Genomic DNA, 18,378 nt, shown 5'->3' with positions numbered 1-18,378 from the left:
TAATGGGGGAGAAACGGAGGCGCCGTCACCTGGGCAAAAATGCTCCCAGCAACTGGTGCTATCAGAGTCTCCCGATTGGCCGCGAGTGTGGAAACCCATCCTGGGCGCCCGACAAAGACGAGAGAGAGATGCCGCATGTCCAGAGTGGGAGGTGTGACGTTGATGTGTAGTGAGGTGGATCCACCCCCCTCAAGCATAAAAAGCGGAGGGGAGGAGGAGGCCCGCAGTGCGCATCGCAGCTTCCGAATGGGGTATATATGTCATTAGTAATCTTATAAAAAAAATGAACAGATAAATAGGAAAGGGCTAACATGGGACCAACTAGTTGCAGGATAGATGAGATAAAGAGGTATATCAACCTAGAGCTAACTACGTGTTTCCATCCCTGGTTCGAATATTAGAAGGAAAAGGGGAAGGGGAATATGGGACTTTAAAATGAAGCCAGGCCACGTGCTTCCATGACAAAAAATTAGGACAAGAGGGTGGGACTTTGAATAAAACACGTAGCAGCAACTGAGTATTGATAAAAAGAAAAAACTGTAAGTGCAAATATTTGTGTACATGAAGTAATATAGCAGGCAATGTGAGAGCAATAATGGCTCAATAGTCCATACAGCAACAGCTCTTAGGGTGAGGTGGCAGGAGGCAGCTGTCCTCAGAGAAAAGCCAGCTCTTTAAGCAGATTGGAGAAGAGGGAGAGACACAGGAAGTGTGTCTCTCCCCCTTCAGCCACTGAGTATTGGGTGGACATGTAAAAAAGTATTTATTGGTACAATACACTGATATACACACAAATACTGCGAAAGCAACCAAAGAGTTTTTTAAGGGAAAGAAGTGGAATGTTATGCAATGGCCAAGTCAATCACCTGACCTGAATTGGATTGAGCATGCATTTCACTTGCTGAAGACAAAACTGAAGGGAAAATGCCCCAAGAACAAGCAGGAACTGAAGACAGTTGCAGTAGAGGCCTGGCAGAGCATCACCAGGGATGAAACCCAGCATCTGGTGATGTCTATGCATTCCCCAGGCTGTAATTGACTGCAAAGGATTCGCAACCAATTTGCAACATTAAAAAGTGAAAGTTTGATGATGATTGTTAATCTGTCCCATTACTTTTGGTCCCTTAAAAAGTGTGAGGCACATATACAAACTATTGTAATTCCTACACCGTTCACATAAAGCTGAAAGTCTGCAGTTAAAGCACATCTTGTTCGTTTCATTTCAAATCCATTGTGGTGGTGTATAGAGCCAAAAAGATTAGAATTGTGTCAATGTCCCAATATTTATAGACCTGACAATATATAAAGAGAGAGAGAAAGAGAGAGAGAGATTACCTTTCTCCCATTGAAAAGTACCAGAAAAACTTTTTGGCTGTAACTAAGTGTCAAAATTAATTTAAAAAATCCCCATGCTTGGCTGGGTTAGACAAATTCTGTCTGCACTTTAGGCCTTGGCTGACCATTGACTGGTCATGGACAGGATAGCGACTGATAGTGACTGGTAGTCAAAAATAAGAATATTATATCACTAGACTACTGCAATGCACCTCAATAATTCCTTGCCTTTGCCATCACATGGATGAAGATCACATAAAGAAAGGCTTTTGTCTCTTTGTCTCTATGGAAATTAGCACTCAGTCACAAAAATATGTTAAACAATTTCTCATTTTTGATGACTCACAATGTACTATATTAAGTATTTATTAGATTAAAATCGTATCATCGCATAGTGGTCATGCGGATACGGGATAAGTTACAGGTGCCACGTCTTATATACAATAGTTTAGAAGAGCAGAAAGATATATTGGTGGGCTCAAGACTTTATAGGCACAATAATGAGGGTAATATATAGTTAAAATGTTATTTTATTTCGAAATTATTACATAAAAAAAGGGGGAAAGGAAGATATAAAAACCAATCACAGTTTACAAATTATGCACTCCATACACATTTGGTTGGTTGGTGAAAAAAGATACACAAAACTTATGAAACCAACAAGAGACATGCAGCTTATTGATCTATATAGTTACAGTACATTTTGTTGAACCAAGCGTTATGTGATGGTGGCAATCAATTTCTGTATGAGCTCGACATGTTGCGCGCCGCATGCGCTTCTTCAGGAGCACAGAATTAGGGTACTGTAATGGATAATACATTTTGTAAAGGAAACAACATCATTTTATGTCTATATATGAACTTATATCTGAACAATAAAGTAGAGTGGTAAAAGAAAGGCTGTTCTAATATCATCAATGGGATATCCGTCCTGCAATGGTCTATATTAAGTATTTGTTGATGTTTGAATGCTTTTCTCAATAGTAAAACCTTACATGACGTGATAGATTTCTGATTGCAAAGTAATTTATTGGAATATTTCAGTCTTTGTACATCCGTCCTTACTCTAAAATCCCTGTATATTTTCTTTGGTAAACCAATAAATATGAAAATGTATTTTACAGGGTTTTGACGCTGATAATATTATTCGCACAGTACCTAAGAAATGTTACTCTCGTTTTGCCTTGTTACAAATTTGGAAAAGGAATGACATTTTATAGAATGCAAATCTTCAAAATGTTTCCGGTAAGTAAAATTATTCTTTTAGTAATTAATCTTATCTTTTTAGTAACATCTATGATTTATTATTGATAACATATATATGCACATATAACTACTTTACAGAAATTAATGGTTTTGGTTAATTGGATTTAAATTTTTTCAATCAATATACAAATTGATGTATTTTTTACTATCAGTTATTATTATATATAACCATCGCTTTGATGAATAACAATGAATTTATTTAGCAATAATTGATAAAAAAAAGTGAAAGAGAGGGTTTAGGGCCACAGACACCCTAACACAGTTCCATACACAGGCTCCAACTTCTTGAAAACTCAACATGTTATACCTATAAGCCAATACTAGTGTAGCGCTTACTCCCTAAGGAGCCGCTGGAATTTGCCCAGGTTCTTCCCCGGTGGATTGTTCCGCAACCAGGCACGTAATGTCAACCACATGTTTCCTCAATAACTAGTCTAGGGGTGTTTTTTGTTGTTTTTATTTAGGAATTAACTGGGATAGGGTTGCAAGAATTGAGTGGGATACTCCAAAAATAGAACTATGTACAGGTTGAGGACAGTAAACTCCATTCTGTAAAACTGAAGAAGTCCTTGCATATAGCAAATTGTGGACTTGGCTAGGACTTGGCTTGTAGAAGAAACAGTTAACACGCATCTTCCTTTAGAGCACCAAGAGCTGAGTCCCTTCACAGAGAACTAGATAGACTAGGCTCTTCAGAACACCAGTTAATGTTCCCTTTAGACAAACACACTCTCTAAGCACAAGAGGGGTGGAAGCAATCCAAAAGTCTCTAAGATCTCTCACAGCAGTCTGTACTCACACACAAAATGTACAGGGACAGTTGGTTGCCTCCCTCCAATTTCTAAGCGACTCCTTTCTCCTGTGATACCAGACTAGATATTAAGCAGAATAATAACTAAAAACCTTGCGAGCCACTTACGGACAAATGCCTATAGAGTAATAAGTGAACAGTGGAGTCCAGCTGCAAACACTCAATCACGTTCCATATTCGTGTATAGTGTTAAAATTAAAAAATAATGTGTCTGCGCTAGAAAAAAATCACTACACTCTAAGTGCAGTATTAATAAACATAAGCAATCTGAGTGTTGAAATAAAATATAAAGTGCACAATACTATATAAACAGAAAATGTGAATGATCAAACAAAGTGACATATCAATTGAAATAACAAATAAATACTGGAGGGTATAACAAATGGTGAATAAATAAAGTCCAAAAGTGTGAATATCCAATGATATAAAAGTGCCCGAATAAATTAGTCCCAAAATTGGGTGATTTTCACATATTCTATCTTCCAAAGTGTGCCACCAAGAAACATGCTGTAGTGTCTTCCAGCCGCCCCCACAGGTGTATATGCTCACCTTCCTGTGTGTGACACAGCGATTAAACTATGCCAAACAAAGCCTTGGAGCCACTCCTGTGCTCATTAGGAACCAGCTGTACAAACTTCCAATGTTCTCAAATGGAGATGGTTTATGCTTCAGAGATATCCTTGGTGTTCAGGGATTTTTACCAGTCCCTTTATGATATCCCACTTCTGTCTGAAACGCAATTTGGATGCAATAGACACTAGTCCCAGGAGGCTCACTTGTTTTTTTTTTTTTTTAAGACTGTAGTTGCTGATCTCAGCCGACTGCTCAGTTTTAACTTTTTTTAGTTAAAACTGAGCAGTCGGCTGAGATCAGCAACTACAGTCTTAAAAAAAAAAAAAAAAAACAAGTGAGCCTCCTGGGACTAGTGTCTATTGCATCCAAATTGCGTTTCAGACAGAAGTGGGATATCATAAAGGGACTGGTAAAAATCCCTGAACACCAAGGATATCTCTGAAGCATAAACCATCTCCATTTGAGAACATTGGAAGTTTGTACAGCTGGTTCCTAATGAGCACAGGAGTGGCTCCAAGGCTTTGTTTGGCATAGTTTAATCGCTGTGTCACACACAGGAAGGTGAGCATATACACCTGTGGGGGCGGCTGGAAGACACTACAGCATGTTTCTTGGTGGCACACTTTGGAAGATAGAATATGTGAAAATCACCCAATTTTGGGACTAATTTATTCGGGCACTTTTATATCATTGGATATTCACACTTTTGGACTTTATTTATTCACCATTTGTTATACCCTCCAGTATTTATTTGTTATTTCAATTGATATGTCACTTTGTTTGATCATTCACATTTTCTGTTTATATAGTATTGTGCACTTTATATTTTATTTCAACACTCAGATTGCTTATGTTTATTAATACTGCACTTAGAGTGTAGTGATTTTTTTCTAGCGCAGACACATTATTTTTTAATTTTAGATATTAAGCAGACAGCCCCTCATTCAGCTCTCTGTAGCTTCAGTATCCAGGCCCTCAGGTCGCCCACCTGAGGCCTCAAGAACAGCAAGCATAAGGCAGCATTGCCCTGAAGGGCAGCAGCCCTCCAGGCTGGACTAATCCTCTGCAGGAAAAGACCTAGAAGCTCAGTCTTTCAGAGTATTTATGCAGTTTCCCAGTAGCCTGCAGGGCCCTTCTCTCTGGGATTGGCCAGGGCTGCATAAATATTCATACTGCCATCTGCAAAACTCCACCCCTATGTTCCAGAAAATTCTACCACTCACTAGAAAGCAGAGGGAGTAAACAGACTGGTAGTAGCTGAGAGCACTGAACTGACCTATGTGGTGCCCATATTTAAAAAGGGATCAAAGTCTTTACCAAGTAACTAGAGCTGTTAGTTTAACCTCTATAGTCGGGAAGATACTGGAGGGTTCAATAAAAGACCACATAGACGAATTCTTGCTGGAAAGAAAATATTTTAACAGACAGCATGGATTAAGAAAAGACAGAAGTGGGGTGCATGCATGGAGCAGACAGCGATGGACATGTCCCGCCGAGGCTCTGTTATTCCCGGGACTTCACGTCTACCACAGACACCCGAATGGCAGGGTAACTAAACAAAAAGCATACTAATATCCTCCTTAGTACCCTGTGAACCAAATAGAATGGTTTTAGGAGCTGCCTGAGGCAAAACAAAAGTGAAAAGCACAAGGTAAATCCGCTCAGAGGCTCCTTTAATATGGCTCAGTCAAATTCTCCTCACACAGCTAAGGCACGCGCTGACAAAAATCAGCTGCATTTACCTCAGGAACTGTATGACACAGATAATGAATACAGTGCCAGCTCCCAGTCACAACAAGCAGATACATTACACCCAAATATATTAAAACAAATAGAGAAAATGCTACAGAAAGCTTTAAAGCAGACCTCTGACCAAATTACAGAGAAACTGACAAAACAAATACGTGATTTAGGCCAACGCACAGCTGAATTAGAAAACAGAATGGATGGCATTGAAACTGATGTACTATCAAATGACAATGAATTGGAGTCTCTTAAAGATGAAAATGTAATGCTGCAAGCGCGTTTAGAAGATTTTGAGAATAGGGCACGTCGTTCAAACCTCGGGGCACGTCGTTCAAATCAATCATTGACCTTCAATCGACTATGACTGCTCTTTTTTAGGAATTAACACCATCAATCCCAATTGAAAGATTGGAAATGGACAGAATCCATAGAGCTTTGGCGCCACGCAAAGCTGAAGGTCCCCCTCGTGACATAATTGTAAAGTTCCACTTTTTTCACACAAAAGAGCAACTTATGACAGCTGCCAGGAACAAAGAATCTCTTACTTTTCAAGGACATTCATACCAGATTTTTGCTGACCTATCGCCAATAACAGTTGCTAAACGGCGAGCGATGAAACCTTTGCTCCAAAATCTCCAACACCACCATATCCCTTATCAATGGGGATTCCCATTTTCTATTCGTTTTACATTTCAAGGCACCAAATATTCAAGCAGATCCTTCGAACAATTACAGAACACTTTGCAAAACCTTCATCCATACAATGGGCCCTCTACTAGCACTCGTCGACGTACAACATCTAATTCTCCACAAAGTGCATTCAATTCCCCAGACCTAGACCCGCCAAACACAATGGACTGAACGCATTTTGCATTTCTCTGTGAAGCTCATTCAACTTAACGGTTCACCTACCTTATCTTTCATTTAAAATATTTCAAGTTCTTAATATGTTATAAGTTAAAGTATAGAACTTTACATTCAAATATTCATATATAATTAAGGATTTGTTTAAAGGAATACTATTTAATCTGACTCTTATGTTTGGTTATTTTTTAAGGAATATAGCCAAAATCGGATGTCTAAATTAAATTTTTAAATTTTTTTCATAAAATTTGGCCGCGGGGGACCCGAGAATTGGTCACTGCTGCCCCCATTTTTCTGTCCTAGGACTCTCCTCCACTTGGGTTACAGTGTGAGGGGCCTCCTCAGATAGATTTTGTGTCTCTGAGCTAGCAGATTTGCGTGCTCAGTACGCCATTGTTTTATTTTTATACATATATTAGTAATTATAACTTATTTTAAATATATGACTCTTATTATTTCTTTCTTCTCTCATAATCTACTTCTCCTTTTTTCTTTTATCCAATCTTTCCCTGGGGTTTCTTTCATTCCGCACCCGATAACAGAAATATATCGATATATCTTATGTAAAAATTATATATGGCTCCTTTAAATGTCCTAACCTTAAATGTCCAAGGTCTAAACATTCCTCATAAGCAAACTAAAGTATTCAGATCTTTATCCTTCTCAAAAGCCCATATAGTGTGCCTCCAAGAGACGCATTTTACTGAAACTTCAACCCCTAAATATTTTGGGACATGCTACCCCCAAGTTTATACTGCTTCAGCTAAATCAAAATGCAGAGGAGGACTAATAGCATTTCACCGAACTACACCTTTTTTCCTCATAACAGAGATCAAAGATCCAGAAGGCCGCCATCTCATACTTTTGGGACACCTATGTGATATCCCACTCACAATTGTTTCCTATTATGCACCTAATAAAAGACCAACATCATTCCTCTCTCACTTGCTACAAGTAATAGATTTGCATAAAATGGGCACACTTTTGATATGTGGTGATTCAAATCAAGTTCTATACCCCTATCTAGATAAATGCCCTACTCCAACCATATCCAGCTCTCAATCTCGTATGTTTCAAAGACTTCTTCAACAACATTCCCTGCTAGATTCCTGGCGTGAAATAAATTCTTCAAAATGTCAATTCTCTTTTTACTCCCACCCACATAAATCTTTTTCCCGTATTGACCATATCTTAATACCTATAAGTATTTCACCAGAATTGCTTACCTCTTATATTAAACCTTATACTTGGACAGATCATTGTGCAATAATTTCAACCTTTACTTCTTTAATCCCAAAAGCTCAAGACCCCACATGGCACATAAACGATTCAATTCTCACACACCTATCACATTCATCTGACTTAGAATCAGCAATAAAAGAATATCTGGGAAACAATGATACTCCTCATATATCCCTACTGGCATTGTGGGAAGCCCATAAACCTGTTCTTAGAGGGGTCTATTTACGACAAGCATCATACCTTAAAAAAGAAAAATGACAACTACAACAAAAACTAGAAAAAGAATTTAATGACTGCCACACAAATTTCCAATCAAACCCTACTCCAGTGTCAAAAGCACAACTTGATAAGGCAAGTTTAAATCTTGACCTATTCCTATCAGATTCAGTTGACAAAACAATACGTAAGTCTAAACATAAATTCTACTTTAAAGCTAATAAACCTGGCACCTTTCTTGCACGTGCGCTTCAAAAATTAAATAACCCCTTTAAGCCAATTCGCCTAAAAATACCCCATGATAAATACACTAGTAACCCAGTAAAGATATTACACATCTTTCATAAACATCTTACTTCTTTATACAAAAAAGAAGGATCCTTCGACTAATCCTCAGCAGAATCATTTTTTTCACAAGTTAAACTTCCAACCATTTCTCAAGTTCAATACGATAACCTTGAAAGTCCTATTGAACCTATAGAAATAGCAATTAAATCCCTTAAGTTAAATATACGACCAGGCCCTGACAGATTCCCAGCCCTCTACTATAAAAACATTTTCCCATATTCTTACTCCCATCCTGACAAAAGCATTTAACTCCCTACTTAACAATCCTTCGGACCGGAAACTTTAACAGCAATAATTTCAATGATCCCTAAACCTCAGTCTGATGACTCATCTTGTACTAACTTTAGACCTATATCCTTATTAAACCTAGATATAAAACTACTAGCAAAAGTAATGGTGTCTTGTCTTAATAATATAATTGGTTTATTAATAAGCAAAGATCAAGTAGGTTTCATCCCTTTACGACAAGCAGCAGATAATGTCCATAGAGCATCATTATTGATTCAAGCAGCTAAAACAAGGCAAATACCTCTGTGTCTCCTGTCATTAGATATCAAAAAAGCATTTGATACAGTGACGTGGCCCTTCTTAAATTTCACTCTACAAAAATGGGGCTTTGGCCCTCATTTTCTAAGCTGGGTCACTTCACTTTATAATAATCCCAAGGCATATGTTAAATATGCAGGATACAAATCAGACATGTTTGACATAAATAGAGGAACACGTCAGGGTTGTCCTCTCTCCCCACTTTTATTTGCCTTACTCATTGAACCTCTTGCCCAGGCTATCCGTACAAACCCCTCAATCAAGGGCATAGATTTAGCAGGCCATCAACATAAATTATGTCTATTTGCTGACGATATATTAATTTTTATGTCTTCCCCTCATATTTCTCCTCCCAATATTATAAGCAAACTAGATCACTTTTCCCAAATTTCTGGACTAATTATAAACTCACAAAAATCAACAGCTTTAAATGTCTCTTTACCCCCGCAAACACTACAACAAGCTCAAACATCTCTCCCTTTTACATGGTCAATGTCTCACCTCACATATCTAGGTATTACTCTTACCCCCAATCTATCTGATATCTTCTCTGCTAACTACCCTCCACTACTACGAAAAATTACTAGTTTTCTTAAACAATGGTCCTCTTTGCCAATATCATGGATTGGTAAAATAAATGTAATAAAAATTACTGTATTACCTAACATGTTATATCTCTTTCGTGTATTACCCATTCCTATCCCGCCATACTTCCTTAGGAACCTACATCGTAAAACACAAGCATTCATATGGAGCTCCTTAAAATCTCGCTTACCTACCCACACTCTTTATCTTTCTAAACTTAAAGGAGGATTAGGTTTCCCTAATTTTACTGATTATTTCCATGCAGCACAAATAGCACATATTCCTAAATATTACACGAAACACGAGATCCCCCTCTGGGTAGGGATTGAATTAATCGACTGTGATCCGATCTCCATACCAAATCTAATATGGTCTACCTCTTCTGACCATAAAATAATAAAAAATAGGATTACTAAACATACAATTGCTATAAGGGATAGATTCAAAGTAATCTTAAAAGTAATCCAAAGACTCCAATCTCCTCTTGTATCATTTATTAGAAATCCACTTTTCTACCCGGCTCATACATCTCCTAAAACTTTTAAAAAATGTATTTCTGCTGATTTAACACAACTCTATTACCTGATAATGACCACTTCACCTAAAACATTTCCTGAAATATGTGAAACCCATCAATTTCCAGATTCAGAACTCTTTCGTTATCTACAGATCAAAAAAAAATTTTATGCCATTTATACAAGGTAGAGATAATCTGTGACATAACGCATTTTGAACGTATTTGTAAAAATGACCCCCACTCAAAGGGGCTTGTGTCAATGTTGTATAGTCACCTGAATGCTTGGCCTGATACAAAAACACCCTCCTATGTGTAAAAATGGGAGAATGATCTTGGTTTTCACATGAACTCATCCAAATGGGATAAAGTCTGGGCCAATATCAAAATATCTTCTCATAATGTAGTAGCCTTAGAGGCGAACTATAAAGTACTTATGCGTTGGTATCTGGTCCCTGTTAGGATCGCAAAATATGTTCCACAATACTCTCCACTTTGCTTTCGCGGCTGTGATGATCTAGGAATGCATTTTCATATCTTTTGGGATTGCCATATAGCAAAAAATTATTGGAAAGAAATATTCCGAATACTCTCTAAATTATTCAAGAAAACTATCATCCCAGATCCGACAATTGCTCTTCTAAATTTAAAGCCTACCCAAATCTCCTATACACAATTTAAACTCCTTCTACAAATTACCACAGCCACAAAGCAGACCATCGCCAAAGCGTGGAAATCCTCATCATTAATGATTTCTGAAACTACGAATAGAATACATCAGGCCATAATCCTTTCGAAAACAGATGCCATATCTAACGATAACATACCTAAATTGGAGAAAATTTGGAGTCCTTGGGTGACCCACTTTTTTTCTCCTAATTTTGACACTTCTTTACTAAGATCTTGGTAACTGTATAACTTTGTTTTGAATAACTGATAAAAAGATACTATGTACATATTGTTACTAAGAAATCCCCGGAAACCTCTACTAATCCAGACTTTTTTTTTTTTTTTTCTTTCTTCTTCTTATCTTTACTTTCCTTTAATTCTTTTCTCCTTATTCTATCCCGTCTTCTCCTATTTATTTTTACATAACGAAATGGTAGCGAAACATTCACTTATATAATGTTCAATGATAATACAATAATAGAGAGTAAGCTCTAATGTCCTATTATAAATAACTGAATCTCGTAGTAATTAATATTATTTCTTTATTACATATTACTCAAAGCTAAAAGTTTAACAACTTTTTCATTTTTTGTTGCTCTTCATTATATATTGTTAAAATTGATTGTAACACCTTATGCCCCGTACACACGGTCGGACATTGATCCATGGATTTTTTCTGACGGATGTTGGCTCAAACTTGTTTTGCATACACACAGTCGCACAAAGTTGTCAGAATTTCCGAACGCCAAGAACACGGTCACGTACACCATGTATGACAAGACTATAAAAGGGCAGTTCAGTACTAAGCGCGGCACCCTTTGGGCTCCTTTTGCTAAACTCGTGTTAGTAAAAGTTTGGTGAGAGACTATTTGCGCTTTTTTAGACTCGTGGTTTTCAGATCGTATTTCTGCTGTTCAGTTTGTGCTTGTGGGTTCGTATCTGGTCTTCAGTGCATGCAGCGAGTTATCATTGACTTGTCATTGTGGTCTTGTTCGTTCGTTACTGATTTTCAGGTCACTCTTCACAGGCCTTGCTGTTCTTCAGTGCGTTCTGTTACTTCGTTCTGAGCAGCCGACCGTTTTCTAGCCATGTTATGTATACGTACTCATAGTAGAGTTCATGCTGTGCGGGGGCTTGGTGTTGGGGTCCTTACTTTGACCCAAACCCAGTCCATGAACAGGGTGGGGAGGAGTTCATGGACCAAGAATTGGTTGCTCCAGCGTGGCCAGTTCTGTCACATGCCTTTGCTCCATGAGATCCGTGAGAATAATCCTGATGATTTCAGGAACTTTCTCGGGATGACAGACCCCGTATTTCACCATTTGTTGGCTTTGCGGACCCCCTATATCAGCAGGCAGGATACCTGCATGAGGCAAGCCATCACTCTGTAGCAGAGGCTCGTCGCCACCCTGCGGTACTTGGCGACGGGGAGAAGCATGCAGGACCTCAAGTTCTCAACAGGCATCTCCCCCCAGGCTCTGGGGATCATTATCCCGGAGACCTGTTCTGCCATCATCCAGGTCCTGCAGAAGGAGTATATTAAGGTAAGATTTTTATCCTTTAACATCACATTTTATTGTATTTAATGATTGATAATATATTGTATTTCCTTCCTCATCCCCTAATTACCATGATTGTAATATGCTGTGAATGTCCCCTTTGTCCTCATGCATGCTGGAACTTTATGTAATTTTTTTTTGTCCTTCATACATATTTGCCTTCACTTACCTCCCCAGCATGCTCTCCTGGCCCTATATCCACCTCGTCTACTCAATTAACAATGTATTTTGTCAGCTCCATAGTAGTGCTTTACCCTAAATACCCCCTAAAATGTTGAAAATTGTGATGTGTGCTTTAAATTCTGGCAGAGTGACAGAGGCTTTTTTTTTGGGGTCCCAAAATCATTTGGAACCCTCCCTCCCCCCAACTGCTAACGCAGCTGATACCAATCCTCTATCTATCCTCAATCCTCTATCTGCTGACTTTGCCAAACCCATACACACTATACCTACCTTTTTTGTGGTCAGATTTATGAATGAATTCCCCAAAGCACGTAGTGCAAGGGCCTGCCTAAATACTTTCAAATGGTACTGTTTAAAGTTTTTGTATCCTATTATTATCTTGATAGGTAATAGCATAATGTAAAAATGTGCTAAAATGTGTATTTATCTCTTTGTATTATGACACTTCTTACCTGTCCAGTGGGCTGCCAATAGTGTAAAGTAAGGAGGGACTGGCCAAAGTAATACACATTATTTAGGCATTTATCTCTCAATGAAGTGGAGAGGGTTACCTGTCCAAAACATCTCCTCCCCCCATAATTTTTTTTAAATGGCCCATGGGGGGGGGGGGGATCTGATAGGTGGACCTTATACCTTTGTCTTTAAATACTCCCTAAAATAAATGTTATACTGATGTTGGCCAAGAATGTTTGTGTCTAATCTGCTTTCCATGTTTATGTGCAAAATGATTAATTTTGTTTTCTTGTTTGACTCCACAGTTTCCTTCCAACCCACAGGAATGGCAGACTGTGGCCTCCCATTTTGCCCAGCGGTGGGACTTTCCTAACTGCGGAGGGGCAATTGATGGGAAACACGTCCACATTGTCCCACCACCCAACTCAGGGTCATACTATTACAACTACAAGGGGTTCAATAGTATTGGGATGTTGGCGGTGGTGTCGGCTACTTACGAGTTCCTGTATGTGGACGTGGGTAAGAATGGCCGGATGTCAGATGGTGGCGTCATCGCCCACACAGAGTTCTACAGGCGTCTCTGGATTGGCAGCTTGGACTTGCCACCTCCAGAAGACAATGTGGAAGGACTTCCATTCGTCTTCATTGTGAATGAAGCGTTTGCGCTGGGGGGTACTATGAGGACCCTCACCCCGGACCAGAGTGTTTTTAATTACCGGCTGGACAGAGCCAGAAGAGTGGTGGAGAACACAGTTGGAATAATTGCCAGCCAGTTCCGCCTATTTCTTACACCGATACACATGGCGGAGTATAAACTCAATCACATCATCCCGGCTTGCTGTGTTCGCCACAACTTTTTAAGGAGAAATTCTTTGAACTATGCTGGCTCAGTTGGGCCTGAAGCCAGAGTTATTAATCTCAATGAACAAACCCTGGTGGCGCTTGAAGCTGGCCGTCCTGGCTTGCCCCTCCTGAGTGCCCACGAGGTCCGTCTAAGATACATGGAATACTTTGCGGGTAGGGGGGCCATCAATATGCCAGACAATGTCTGAGACATTTTTTAAATAAAAAAATATTTTAAACTGAACACATATTTGCTTACATTTACTGCTTGTGTTTCTTTTAGCTGACCATGACTGAAATTTGGGGAGTCGTGAAAATGGCGTGATTCTGTAAAATTCTAAAGCACTGTTGGGTGTTATTTACTAAAGGGAAAGACACTTTGCACTACAAGTGCACTTGAGACTGCACTGAAACTGCACTTGTAGTGCAAAGTGGATTTGCCCTTAGGAAATTACCCCCATTGTTACAGAAAACACCAATTTTACCACAAAAAATTTTTTTGAGCATTGAAAGAAGCCACACATTGTTGATTATCAATCTTTTTAATACAAGCACAATCACATGTGCATTTCTAAAAGGTTTTTAAAACAAACCAACATGTTTTTTTAGGTCACATTAATAAAAGTAGAAATGTCCTTTTAAGGTAAAACAGGCATGTTTAAAACCAACAAGAAATACACAAATCTGGAACTTGCAAAGTTCAACTTTTGTAGAAATTGAAGGCAATTTTGTACATGAGTATTTATAAACTGTGTTTGATATTGTGTTCAGTAGATGGGGTGATGTCACCCCTGGAAAAGCCAAATTTTGAAGATGCACACAAATTGCCGAATGTCAACATGTGCTAGCTGCCATCATGGGGGATCAAGGGACGTGTTTTGTGAGTACAACCCCTTCCTCTCAGCTACTTTATTATTGAGGAAGGGGTTGCACCCACAAAACGCATACATTAATCTCCCCTGATGGCAGATAGCACATGTTGACACACTGTGTGCATCTTCAAAATTTGGCTTTTCGAGAATATGTCAAAAAAAGTACAAAAAATTCTCCGGAGCAAAAAACTGAAATAATTCTGGATTTCAAGGGGTTTTAAACTCTCCCTAAAACATCAATGATGTTCATTTTGTTTTGATGTTTTCCAAGTCCCTATTACACCCCATGATCTCCCCGATCAGGATCTGGGCACTTTCACTGGTGAAATGACCTTCATCCACAACATCACGATCACCTAAAAATATATATAAAAAAACACACCATGTATTATAAATATGCCGGCATTCATCTCTTACCTAAGCCTGTGGTCGCAAACACTCACCTGTTGTGGTGACTATTTCCACAACATCTCCCTCCTCCTCCTGTTGGCTTTTCCACTTCTTCCAGAGGTGGGGGGTCTGCTGTCTCCTCCGATGAGTGGTGTCTTCCCAGTCTTTTCTCCCCTATATAAAAAAAAAATAGGTATACTTAGCACACAGATATTTGATGGCAGAAATAGGAATATGAAACATTGCTTGGAAGTGGGGTACAATTGTCTATTTTGGCAGAGTTCCAGGATGAAGAAATATTTTTTTCCTTTGTCAAGCCTGAATATTTACCTGTTTTGTACAAGCTTCACAGATGGAGTCACCCCTATAGTATACACTGGAGCACCTGTGTGGGCCCCTTAATAAAAAGGGTGTTCTGGTGTCCCACACTAGTGCTACAACGTCCAGGTGTGTAAACAGCTGCTGAGTGTCCTCTCCTTACACAGAATCTAGTTTGCATTTCATTCTAGTTACTAACCCATCTAGATACCAAAATTATTTTAAGAGAAGTAGGCCAGAAAAAATGTATAGAACTGCATCTGGACAAAACATGGTGTTTTATAGGGCGAACGAACAATGTTTCCTACGAACTAATAATGTGTCCATGAACATGAAAGTTGCCATTTTAAACTGTAAAACAGTAAATAAAAGCACACGGAGTAGCACGAACGTAATAAAAATAAATAGGAACACAGGACAACTACTTACTTTTTTGCAGCACTCTCCTGATCCTGCTATACTGATTGTGCTCCCTTAATTTGAGGTCCAACCACCGCTTCCTGAGTTGATCCTTGGATTGCCGTACCCCAAAATTTCTGTGCAGACTCTTCACAACTTTAGTCATGATCTTGGCCTTTTTGACATTTGGGTTTGGGTAAGGTCCATACTTCCCATTTTAGTCGGCCCTTTTCAGTATGTTGACCATCTCCACCATCTCTACAAAGGACATATTTGATGCCTTAAATCGTCTCCTCCGGGATCGGGATGTTTCTGGCTACGGGCTTTCCTCCTCCTTCTCCTCGTTGCTGTAATTAGCACGCACCTGTTGTGTCTCCGCCATGTGCTCTTCCCCACTGCGCCGAACCAGAAGGGGCGGGGAATAGACTAGAAAGAACGTCAGGGGCGGGTGGAGTTTCACGCATGCGCATTGTATATAAAGCATAACACGCGTGCGTAGTACGTACGATCTGTGTGTGGAGGAAGGAGTATCAGAAGCGCCGATCGTGATAACGGAGGTAACATTTAAACTTGGGCCTATACTGCTTAGAGATTGAGGCCTATATTGGGACAAGATTAGGAGACTTTAGCCTGACATTACGGTTTGTCTTGTGTATTACAGATAAAATGGATGGCTTCAATGACCACAACTTCCTCCCCCTGTTCATAGATAAATACAGGTATCTGCCCTGTCTGTGGCAGGTGAAACACCCGCAATATAATCATAAACAAAAGAGGCAGGCAGCGCTGGAGAAACTGCTGGAGTTGGTGAAGCCGGTGGTCCCCACAGCAACCATCCCCTATTTAAAAGCCAAAATTGGTGGCCTGAGGAGCACCTATCTAAGGGAGCGCAAGAAGGTCCAGGATTCCCAGAGATCAGGAGCTGCAGCAGATGACATTTATGTACCCAGGCTGTGGTACTAAGAGACTGTGATTTCTGTCAGACCAGACTGAAGTCAGGGAATCCCTCTCAACCCTTCCTTCCACTCTTCCTTCCACACTATCTTCCACCCCAGTTGAGGCTTCTGATGTCCAGCCTGGGACTTCCAGCCAGGAAGAAGTGGAGGAGCCCAGCTGGAGCCATGTATAGCATTGTTCTACAGATTTCTGGGCAAAACATAAATGATGTTTGCTAGATGTTATTATTGATCACTAATTGCTGATTTAATAAAGTGTTTTACATATCAATAGACAGTAGTGGGCAAAAATAATTGGGACAAGAATGAAAAATGCTGGGCTCAGAATGATAGTCTTTTATATTTGTTAACATTCAATTTGCAACAGTCATGAAGTGAAAATTGTGTGTGATTGATGAAGAAAAAACTAAAACTATGTCCCTTTTTCATACACAGGAAGACCTCAGCCAGGAGGAGGCTGTGGAATGTGGCACACAGGAGGAGGCTGTGGAATGTGGCAGCCAGGAGGAGGCAGGGTTAGTGGCAGCCAGGAGAAGGCTGGGCCCAGTAGGAGCCTGACAGAATCACAGGTCCCTCAGCCTTACAAACAAAAGACCCAGGAAGGGGAGTAACGTGCAGGATTCAGCACTCAGGCTGATTCAGGAGGCTTCTGCATCCCTCAGAGCCTTTCCCACTCATGAAGAGGCCTTCGCCTGCATGGCTGCCACAAAACTGCAGGGCATACAGGAGGGCCAACGCCTCATGTGTGAGGAACTCATTTATCAAACATTAAATAAGGGGTTGAGGGGCGAAATCACACCCAATACCCACCTGAGTGAGTTGCATCATCCTCCTCCTCCTCCTGCCACAACTCAACCACCACAGACACAGCGTGGAAGGAAGACCAGAGAGTGATGGCCTTGAGTTCAGTCTGGTCTGGCAAAAGATGCGGGCTCTTGTATGAACACAGCCTGGGGACAGATATGTCATCTGCTGCTGTTCATGATCTCTTGGACTTCTGGACCAGATTGCACTCCCTTATATATGGACTCCTCAGGCCACCAATTTTGCCTGGAAATAATTGATGTGTGCCCTGGGGTACAAAGGCTTAGCCAATTTCTGCTGTTTCACCAGTGTTGCCTCTCTCTTTGGTTATGACCCCTTAATAAATTTTTGGTTTGATTTGTTATACTCGCCTAGGTGTTTTTTCATTCAAAAAGGACAGTTTTTTGTGAGGAGGCAGGTACATTTCAAAAATACAATGTGAAATTAACAAGAGACACCAACACCAAGCAACCTCCTTGAGATTAAATAATCCAAGATAATAATTGTGTTGTGGTAACTTGACACACAAAACACACACCAAACTATTCTGGAGTAAAAAAATAAAAATAAAATAAAGAATAAAACACAAGATCAGGATTATAAAAAAATCCATAAAAAAAATATTTAATCCAAAAACATCCCACAAATATTATTTTTTTGGCAGATGTGACAAATAAAAATATTATATTGATGAAATCACGAGAAATAATAAAGAAAGAAGTTTGTGAGAACTCTGTGTGAATATGAGCAGCAAAACGACTTCATTCTTCGAGCATTATAAAGAAGAGAGTGCGCTGCATTAAACAATCTAAAACATTGCAGCATGACGAAAGTGCTATGTCCATTCCGAACGCTAATTTTACCAGACCGAGCAGTTCCGTCTCGG

At 39.6% G+C, this 18,378-nt stretch overlaps 1 protein-coding gene across 2 annotated transcripts in view; it reads left to right on the top strand.

Annotated features, from left to right (window-relative positions):
* SLC23A1 (solute carrier family 23 member 1) overlaps window positions 1-18,378 on the top strand; it is a 1,686,654-nt gene that overhangs the window by 694,197 nt on the left and 974,079 nt on the right. For both annotated transcript variants that reach the window (XM_073620757.1, XM_073620758.1), the window contains exon 8: window positions 2,460-2,580. In XM_073620757.1, coding sequence (XP_073476858.1) covers window positions 2,460-2,580 — 121 coding nt within the window. The remainder of the gene's footprint in view (window positions 1-2,459; window positions 2,581-18,378) is intronic.

The sequence above is a fragment of the Aquarana catesbeiana genome, linkage group LG03 (assembly GCF_042186555.1).
Source record: "Aquarana catesbeiana isolate 2022-GZ linkage group LG03, ASM4218655v1, whole genome shotgun sequence".
Classification (NCBI taxonomy): Eukaryota; Metazoa; Chordata; class Amphibia; order Anura; family Ranidae; genus Aquarana; species Aquarana catesbeiana.
The sequence above is the reverse complement of the archived record's forward strand: the minus strand, read 5'-3'. Positions and strand labels throughout refer to the sequence as shown.